This window comes from Garra rufa, chromosome 1, assembly GCF_049309525.1.
Source record: "Garra rufa chromosome 1, GarRuf1.0, whole genome shotgun sequence".
Taxonomy (NCBI): domain Eukaryota; kingdom Metazoa; phylum Chordata; class Actinopteri; order Cypriniformes; family Cyprinidae; genus Garra; species Garra rufa.
The window spans coordinates 47,311,166-47,322,057 of record NC_133361.1 but is presented as its reverse complement, the minus strand read 5'-3'; the positions used below and the strand labels follow the sequence as shown (position 1 = coordinate 47,322,057).

Below are 10,892 nucleotides of genomic sequence, written 5' to 3'. Positions count from 1 at the left end.
CCAAATGTTAGCTATAGTTCAGCATTTTTAAGACTTTCTAGTTAGTTTACAATAATGTACATTGTGGATCTCATAAAATATTGGTGTATGGATTTGATCAAAATCAGACACACATTAAAGTTTCTCTTTATCGATCACATTCTGACTTGTGAACCGCAATTGATTGATTCAGTACAAATACACTACACTTTAATTACTGATATTACATTCTATTTTGATTTAGAATAATCTTTGCTCCATCTCAAGGTCTGAATGTCTGTAATTGGTTGTAACCAATCATATTCTACTCATTGATGTAACCTAAATACAATAAAAATATAGGAATTAGTTTTAATCACATGTTGTGCATTTGTAGCTCAGGGTGACAAGGAGGTGAGAAAGGCAAACATTGCATTCAAACTTAATTCCTATTATTTTCAAAGCATCATAAACAAATCTTATTCTGTACAGCTGGGATGGTTAAATATCAAGGCATTTCAAAGTAAAACAGACTTTTTTTTCACAGACAGATTGTGTTTGATATTCACCTGCCATGAAGTTGCTAGCTTCACCATCAGCGATGATTCCCTGCAACTTGCCCTAGAGTCTAGACGCTGCTCTCCATGCCTGACAAGCACACAATTGTATTATATTGGCTCTTTTTCATAAACATACAAGTTCATATGTGACCCTTGACCACAAAACAATTTTTCAAAATTTAGGTATATACATCATCTGAAAGCTGAATATTTGGACAAGACACAACTATTTGAAAATCTGGAATCTGAGGGTGCAAGAAAAAAAAAAGAGAGAGAAAATCGCCTTTAAAGTTGTCCAAATGAAGTTCTTAGCAATGCATATTACTAGTCAAACATTATGTTTTTATATGTTTACAGTAGAACATTTACTAAGTGTCTTCATGATCTTAACTTAATATGCTAATGATTTTTGGCATTAAATAAAAATCTGTAATTTTGACCCATACAATGTATTTTGGCTATTGCTTCAAATATACCTGTGCTACTTAAAACTAGTTTGTGGTCCTGAGTCACCTTTATCATGCAAGGAGGAAACAGTAATTACAAGGAATGAAGTCAAACTTCATTCAATTCATTATTAGGTGGATATCCTTATATGCAAATTCAACAGGGAGCAGTAACTTGTTTGTCTGAGTTATTCACCGTGTGTTGGAGGCAGTGACCTGCCAACGTTTTATATCTCAGATCATTAGATACTTGACAGCAGAAGAAAAGCCGTTGCAACACACTCTAGCAGAGAGGAATTAACACAGTCTTCTGTGTGGCTGGAGCCATACTTCTCAACATAGCAGGTAAATCCACAAATAATTTTCTTTCATTCTATTCTGTTTATTAGCAAAGTATGTTGAATAACTGATTCTAAAAATTAACTGAACACCTGTTACTAGCCTCTGCAGCATGCAGCAAGAAAAATGTTTCTAAAGTGGCGGTTCACCAAAAATAATAGTTTGAAGCTTTTCACAATACTTAAGTATGTACGGAGCCCTACGGAGCCCCTTACGTCACCTGTAGAAGAAAAATAATTAATCTGTGGGGACGGTTTTACAATTCGTTCCCTCAGTTTATAAACCGTACTTACGAATTCTTAAACTGTTCCCTCGGTTTAACAAACCGTACCCACGAATTTCCAATCCGTGAGCTCAGATTTTGTAAACCGTACCCACAAATTCATAATCCGTGCGCACGCTTTACCAATCTGTTCCCACGGGTTTGTAAACTGTACTCACGGATTTGTGGCCCCGCCCCCAAATTCAACCAGGCCACCTGTTTAGGTGCGGGATGCATTGTAATGCATTTATTAAACTTTATTTTCTCATAGTAGGCTATATGAGACTATGCAACACTGACAAAACAGAGTTTTTAGCTTTATTATATATTAATCACCAATAGATTAGCTGCTAAAACACCACACCTGTGTTTTATCCCATTGGTTATTAATGTAAAATAAACGCTAAAAAGAAGAATGTTTTGTCAGTGCTGATCATGGTAAATTAACGAAACAAATAATGTACAGGTTATGTTGTCATTACTTTGCTCTTAAACTAAATGCATTGTAATATATTACATATTTAATAATTACATTAACAGTGAAGCATGCATCTAACTCTGGGTGAAAAGCTTATCATAAAATCGCCAAAATGAGTCTACATGCTAAGAATGAATAGTACACAAACACATTTGGGCACTTATTTATTTAGCCTATAAATTAAAATAATAATAATTACTATTTTAAGTATTATGACGTAAAAAGCTTATACTACAGCTATTAAAATAGTTCAGTTTTGCATGAAATGACAAAGTGACTGTATTTCGTTTTCGTTTTTTTAATAAGTTAATTTAGAAAAATGTTTGGAGCATTTTTTTGTTCGTTCAATATAAGTTTTCGTTTTTTAAAGTAACGACAAGGCGGCCAGCGGCAGAAAATGAGTTCATTATAGCCTGTCTTGCTGACAATAAAATTTATAGGCCAAGCATGAAACAATGTTAATTTCAACAATAAACTAATATAAATGTGTATATATTTACCACCTGCATTTTATCCTATTGCCAATTAATGTAAAATAAACACTAAAAAAAGACTATTTTATGTTTTATGAGTCAGTGTTGCAAGGCTGAAGTTGTTGATCCTGACTGGCCATTTCCTATTTGGACGCGCATTTAGAGAGAAATTAATCTTTACAGACTACATAATGAAAGAGTGTCTGTTTTCGAGTTGTTTTATTATTTCATTAAGAAATAATTTTAAGCATTCTATATATAGGCCTACATGTAATTGTCTGTGAGGTATGTATTTGCTCCTGTTGAGATGACAGAAAGGGCATTATGATTGTTTTCTGTTCTGATGTTATTGTGATGCACATAAATAAAAGTATAGACCTATTACAGTTCCAAATGATGTATTCCTTTAACAATTTATACTTTCCACTCTCTGCACCAACAATTGCATATGAGCCTATATGTTATGTGCACATTTATATTATTTTAACGATGAAATTACATTGTTTTATACTTTAACTTTTTTGAGACTATATCTATATTTATTTTAGCCAAGTCGTGATTATCTGAGAAGGCAAAATTGATCAAACACGATCAACTCACTGTCTGCCGCTGGCCGCCTGATCGTTACTTAAAAAAAAAATAAAAACTTATTTTTAAAGAACAAAAAATGCTCCAAACCTTTTTTCTAAATGAACTTAATAAAAAAATGAAACGAAATATAGTCACTTTGCCATGACATACAAAACAGAACTATTTTAATAGCTGAAACAGTAGTATGCGCTGTTTTTGGGAGAAGGTGCTCTTGTCATGATCAGGGCTGTGGGTCTCCCCTCAGCCTCCTGAGGTCGCTGTTCACACTGCACCTTTGATTGCATTCACCTGTCTTTGTCATTAACACTGATTTCACTCACAGCTGTTCACTATCTGGACTATTGTATAAAGACACTCACATCTCACTCCTGCTTCATTTCTGCATTGTCTTTTGTCCTCTATGTTATTTTGTGTTCTTGATATTCCCTGGACTTTGATCGTGCTCTTGATTTTGTTATTTTGTGTTTAAGTTCACGTTCAGTTTGTGCCGTGTTGGCTTTTTGTTTGTTTCGTTTTGTTATTTTCATTAAAATTACTTTCCTGCATTTTGGACCCAGACCCATCATTACTCACACGTGACAGAATGCAGACATCGATGATGGGTCCAGCGGGGAGAATTTTTTTTGAGGGGGCAGCAACCACCTGCTCGGTTCCGGACACTCAGGGGATGTCGTTTGAGGCAGCGTCGGCAGCTCGGTTCGAGTTCATCTACGCCTGCCTGGCGGCGATGGACACCCGCAGTGCCAAGACGGCGCGGAAGCGCCCCTGCTTTGCAGAGGAGGTGGCGGTGACCGCTCTCTCTGTTCCGGACGCGGCGGTGACCGCTCTCTCTGTTCCGGACGCGGCGGTGACCGCTCTCTCTGCTCCTGACGCGGTGTTGACCGCTCTCTCTGCTCCTGACGCGGTGTTGACCGCTCTCTCTGTTCCGGACGCGGCGGTGACCGCTCTCTCTGCTCCTGACGCGGTGTTGACCGCTCTCTCTGTTCCGGACGCGGCGGTGACCGCTCTCTCTGCTCCTGACGCGGCGGTGACCGCTCTCTCTGCTCCTGACGCGGTGTTGACCGCTCTCTCTGTTCCGGACGCGGCGGTGACCGCTCTCTCTGCTCCTGACGCGGTGTTGACCGCTCTCTCTGTTCCGGACGCGGCGGTGACCGCTCTCTCTGCTCCTGACGCGGCGGTGACCGCTCTCTCTGCTCCTGACGCGGCGGTGACCGCTCTCTCTGCTCCTGACGCGGCGGTGACCGCTCTCTCTGTTCCGGACGCGGCGGTGACCGCTCTCTCTGCTCCGGACGCGGCGGTGACCGCTCTCTCTGTTCCGGACGCGGCGGTGACCGCTCTCTCTGCTCCGGACGCGGCGGTGACCGCTCTCTCTGCTCCTGACGCGGCGGTGACCGCTCTCTCTGTTCCTGACGCGGCGGTGACCGCTCTCACTGCTCCTGACGCGGCGGTGACCGCTCTCACTGCTCCTGACGCGGCGGTGACCGCTCTCACTGCTCCTGACGCGGCGGTGACCGCTCTCACTGCTCCTGACGCGGCGGTGACCGCTCTCACTGCTCCTGACGCGGCGGTGACCGCTCTCACTGCTCCTGACGCGGCGGTGACCGCTCTCACTGCTCCTGACGCGGCGGTGACCGCTCTCACTGCTCCTGACGCGGCGGTGACCGCTCTCTCTGTTCCTGACGCGGCGGTGACCGCGTTCTCTGTTCCGGACGCGGCGGTGGCCGCTCTCTCTGTTCCGGACGCGGTGGTGACCGCTCTCTCTGTTCCTGACGCGGCGGTGACCGCGCTCTCTGTTCCTGACGCGGCGGTGACCGCTCTCTCTGCTCCGGACGCGGCGGTGACCGCTCTCTCTGTTCCGGACGCGGCGGTGACCGCTCTCTCTGCTCCGGACGCGGCGGTGACCGCTCTCTCTGCTCCTGACGCGGCGGTGACCGCTCTCTCTGTTCCTGACGCGGCGGTGACCGCTCTCACTGCTCCTGACGCGGCGGTGACCGCTCTCACTGCTCCTGACGCGGCGGTGACCGCTCTCACTGCTCCTGACGCGGCGGTGACCGCTCTCTCTGTTCCTGACGCGGCGGTGACCGCGTTCTCTGTTCCGGACGCGGCGGTGGCCGCTCTCTCTGTTCCGGACGCGGTGGTGACCGCTCTCTCTGTTCCTGACGCGGCGGTGACCGCGCTCTCTGTTCCTGACGCGGCGGTGACCGCTGATGTTCCTCTAGCGGCGAGGCCAGCTCGCGTTCCTGTGACGGCTGTGCCCGCGGACGTTCCACTGGTGGCGAGGCCAGCTCACGTTCCTCTGGCAGCGAGACCAGCTCACGTTCCTCTGGCGGCGAGGCCAGCTCACGTTCCTCTGGCGGCAGTGTCCACTCACGTTCCTCCGCTGCACGGGCCTGGCCCGCCATCCCTCCCCCTGAGTTGCCTTCCTCCGTGCCTCCTCCCTCCAGACTTTGGGAACGTCTGGGAGCCGTTCCGTAGGGAGGGGGTACTGTCATGATCAGGGCTGTGGGTCTCCCCTCAGCCTCCTGAGGTCGCTGTTCACACTGCACCTTTGATTGCATTCACCTGTCTTTGTCATTAACACTGATTTCACTCACAGCTGTTCACTATCTGGACTATTGTATAAAGACACTCACATCTCACTCCTGCTTCATTTCTGCATTGTCTTTTGTCCTCTATGTTATTTTGTGTTCTTGATATTCCCTGGACTTTGATCGTGCTCTTGATTTTGTTATTTTGTGTTTAAGTTCACGTTCAGTTTGTGCCGTGTTGGCTTTTTGTTTGTTTCGTTTTGTTATTTTCATTAAAATTACTTTCCTGCATTTTGGACCCAGACCCATCATTACTCACACGTGACAGCTCTGTGACAATGCTCACCATAAATGATACTGATAATAGTAATTATTATTATTATTTTAATTTGTAGACTAAATAAATGAGTGTACTTAAGACAGTAAACTGTTTACCTTTTACAGTTTTGGAAATGTCATTCTTAACACAACTCATTTTGGTGATTTGTGATAAGCTTTTCGCCCAGAGTTAGATGCATGCTGCACTTTTAGTTTTATTATTAACTAAGACCAATTGTTACATTGCATTTAGTTTGAGAGCAAAGGAATGACAAAATAACCTAGCATTATTTGTTTTGTATTGCTTTTTACCTTGTCCTCTCCAATACTTTTTTTTATTATTATTCAGGCAATTTTATATTTTGAAAAATGTTATTAAATAAAGCAAAGCCGTGTGAACAGCGCTCTTCACTTATTATTTTATTTTGGTACCATGATCCGCATTATACAAAACATTCTTCTTTTTAGCGTTTATTTTACATTAATAACCAATGGGATAAAACACAGGTGTGGTGTTTTAGCAGCTAATCTATTGGTGATTAATATAAAATAAAGCTAAAAACTCTGTTTTGTCAGTGTTGCATAGTCTCATATAGCCTACTGAGAAATAAAGTTTAATAAATGCAAAACAATGCATCCAGCATATAAACAGGTGTCCTGGTTGAAATTGGGGGTGGGGTCACAAATCCTTGCGAGCAGTTTACAAACTGTGGGAACGGATTGCGAAAGCGTGCGCACTGATTATGAATTTGTGGGTACGGATTCAAAATCCGAGGGTACGGTTTACAAAATCTGAGCGCATGGATTGGAAATTAGTGGGCACGGTTTGTTAATCCGTGGGCACGAATTGTTAAACCGAGGGAACCGTTTAAGAATTTGTGAGAACGGTTTTTAAACTGAGGGAACGAATTGCAAAACCGTCCCCACGGATAAATTATTTTTCTTCTACAGGTGACGTAAGAAAAATAATTAATCCGTGGGGACGGTTTTGCAATTCGTTCCCTCAGTTTATAAACCGTACCCACGAATTCTTAAACTGTTCCCTCGGTTTAATAAATCGTGCCCACGGATTTCCAATCCGTGCGCTCAGATTTTGTAAACCGTACCCTCGGATTTTGAATCCGTGCCCACAAATTCATAATCCGTGCGCACGCTTTAGCAATCCGTTCCCACAGGTTTTAAATTGTACTCACGGATTTGTGGCCCTGATCAGTAGAAACAGTAGTATAAGCTGTTTACGTCATAATACTTATTATTTAGTAATTAGTATTATTAGTAAAAATTAGTAATTATTATTTAAATTTATAGGCTAAATAAATGAGTGCACAAATGTGTTTGTTTATTCTTAACATGTAGACTCATTTTGGCGATTTTATGATAATCTTTTCACCCAGAGTTAGATTCACTGTTAATGTAATTATTAAATATGTAATATATTACATTGCATTTAGTTTGAGAGCAAAGTAATGACACATAACCTGTACATTATTTGTTTCGTTAATTTACCATGATTCGCACTTACAAAACTTCATCTTTTTAGTGTTTAATTTACATTAATAACCAATAGATAATAGGATAACAATAACCAATAGGATAAAACACAGGTGTGGTGTTTTAGCAGCTAATCTGTTAGTGATTAATATAAAATAAACGCTAAAAACTCTGTTTTGTCAGTGTTCCATGGTCTCATATAGCCTACTATGAGAAAATTAAGTTTAATAAATGCAATACAATGCATCCAGCACCTATAAACAGGTGGCCTGGTTGAATTTGGGGGCGGGGCCACAAATCCATGAGTACAGTTTACAAACCCGTGGGAACGGATTGCGAAAGCGTGCGCACGGATTATGAATTTGTGGGCACGGATTCAAAATCCGAGGGTACGGTTTACAAAATCTGAGCGCACGGATTGGAAATTCGTGGGTACGGTTTGTTAATCCGTGGGCACGATTTATTAAACCGAGGGAACAGTTTAAGAATTCGTGGGTACGGTTTATAAACTGAGGGAACGAATTGCAAAACCGTCCCCACGGATTAATTATTTTTCTTCTACAGGTGACGTAAGGGGCTCCGTAATTACGCTCATTATAATGAATAAAAATAATGATTGTATTTTAATATTTTTAGCATAATATAATGCCTTTTATCTTAATCATTTTGAATGTCCTGAGGCACTTCAGTGAGTTTGTACTTAGAAAATGATTAACAAAAATGTGCATAGTGTCTTTGATTTTGGCAATAATGAAAGCATTTTTTGTTCCTTTTTTTTGTGAAGAATATTTTTCCAAAAAACGCAAGATATTTGATTTAAAAAAAAAACTTATGTTAAAAAGTTATGCCCCTCAGTCTGAACTCAACCCCATTACACTTACCATTCTACGCCCGTAATAATTTAGACTCTGCTCATGTGTGACATTATTTACCAGAAATTACATCATTCGGGTCTCTTTAAAAGTGCTGCAGGAAATCGTTAGTACTATCATACTTCATATTTTTCATATTTAACACATTCATTATATTTAACATCGGAGAATTACTGACATAATTTAGAGTACTTCGAAAATGAAACTATTTAAATCTGCATAAAGGAAAGACAAAATAAATCACAAGAAGAACAATCTGTATTTTTCTTGTAATCAAGAAAATTTCTTTTGACAAAATTATAATTAATGCCGAATGATGTTTGACAGTGAACGCATCTCCACCGCATAGCCGCATTTAATCGCTGGTGTCAGTCGCTAATATTAAACATGCGGGTCAGGAAGCGGGTCGGGTACAAATTACAATATTTACTTTTTTTTGCGATCGGAGTTGGGGGCGGGTAGTTGATAACATTGGTCGGGTTCGGGTTGTTTATACATTGATCCGCGCATCACTGATAACCAAAAGCAGGCGTTAATGACACCATCACGTGATGGACCAAAGCCCATCACAAGGAGATTTTAAAAAATATGATATATACAGATAAATATAGAAGGTGCACAGTGTCATTCACAAAAACACTAAGCACCATCATGGTAACACACATAAAACTGAAATAATGCAAAAAAACATTAATTTAACAACGTTAGATGTAACATACAACCCTAATGTACAAAACTACCAAGAAAAATCTAAGAACAAAAAGTTATTCCAACAAAAAAACATTCAATTAAAAAAATGAAACACAGGGAATTCTGGGAATGACAATATACCTTATTCACTCTAAATTTTACAGTCTTTTTCACAAAAACGATATACTACCGTAAAATTACATGCAATGTCCAACAAAGGTTTTCACCGTACACAGTAAAAAATGACAGTGAATTTAACGGTAAAAAACTGTAAAAATGCTACGGTAAAAACCTGTGAAATGGTTAACGGTAAGTTCCTCTTCTATATACAGTGAAAAACTGTTGGACATTGCATATAATTTTACGGTAGTATACCGTTTTTGGAAGTGAAAAGAAACATAAAATTTACAGTGGATAACCGTAAATTGACATTCCCAGAATTCCCTGTATTTAATTTTTTTATTAGATTTTTTTTTTTTTTTTTAAATAACTTCATCTTAATTTTTTTTTCTTGGCGGTTTTGTACATTAGTGTTTTATGTTACATCTAATGTTGTTAAATTAATTTACAACATTACAAGAAAATCTGGAATCTGAGGGTGCAAAAAAAAAAAAAAAAAAAAAAAAAGAGAAAATCGCCTTTAAAGTTGTCCAAATGAAGTTCTATTCATATTACTACTCAAACATTATGTTTTTATATATTTACAGTAGAACATTTACTAAGTGTCTTCATGATCTTAACTTAATATGCTAATGATTTTTGGCATTAAATAAAATTCTGTAATTTTGACCCATACAATGTATTTTGGCTATTGCTTCAAATATACCTGTGCTACTTAAAATTAGTTTGTGGTTCTGAGTCACCTTTATCATGCAAGGAGAAAACAGCAATTACAAGGAATGAAGTCAAACTTCATTCAATTCATTATTAGGTGGATATCCTTATATGCAAATTCAACAGGGAGCAGTAACTTGTATGTCTGAGTTATTCACCGTGTGTTGTTTTATATCTCAGATCATTAGATACTTGACAGCAGAAGAAAAGCCGTTGCAACACACTCTAGCAGAGAGGAATGAAGTTTAACACAGTCTTCTGTGTGGCTGGAGCCATACTTCTCAACATAGCAGGTAAATCCACAAATAATTTTCTTTCATTCTATTCTGTTTATTAGCAAAGTATGTTGAATAACTGATTCTAAAAATTAACTGAACACCTGTTACTAGCCTCTGCAGCATGCAGCAAGAAAAATGTTTCTAAAGTGGCGGTTCACCAAAAATAATAGTTTGAAGCTTTTCACAATACTTAAGTATGCCCATTATAATGAATAAAAATAATGATTGTATTTTAATATTTTTAGCATAATATAATGCCTTTTATCCTAATCATTTTGAATGTCCTGAGGCACTTCAGTGAGTTTGTTCTTAGAAAATTATTAACAAAAATGTGCATAGTGTCTATGATTTTGGCAATAATGAAAGCATTCTTTGTTCCTTTTTGTCACGTATCTGGTCTATCCTGTCATCATGAACTCTTGCACCACACATCATGGACTTCATTCCCCACAAGCCACTGCACTAATCACTGCATTCACCTGCTCTCACTTTACCGATTACTGCTCACAGCTGCACCTCATCACACTGTCTGCATTTAAGCTTCACACACAGACAGCCACTCTGCGAAGTCTTATTGTTCCTTCTGGTCATTATTTCCGAGCGTTTATTCCCGTGTTTGTTTTCCCTGTGTTTTGATTCTTGGACTCCTTCCCGTGTTTGATTCTTGCTGCCAGCCCCGACCTTTCTGCCTGTTTTGACGACGATTTCTGCCTGCCCCTTTGTGTTTGTTTGTTTTGTGTTTGAAATAAATGCTGCAAATGGATCCGCACGTCT

The 10,892-nt window shown here is 40.2% G+C and overlaps 1 protein-coding gene across 1 annotated transcript in view; it reads left to right on the top strand.

Annotated features, from left to right (window-relative positions):
• Window positions 1-1,175: 1,175 nt before the first annotated feature.
• Window positions 1,176-10,892, top strand: part of LOC141321587 (trypsin II-P29-like) — a 47,324-nt gene continuing 37,607 nt past the window's right edge. The window contains exons 1-2 of the mRNA XM_073833381.1: window positions 1,176-1,309; window positions 10,021-10,133. Of these exons, the coding sequence (XP_073689482.1) occupies window positions 10,079-10,133 (55 nt within the window). The 5' untranslated portion in view covers window positions 1,176-1,309; window positions 10,021-10,078. The remainder of the gene's footprint in view (window positions 1,310-10,020; window positions 10,134-10,892) is intronic.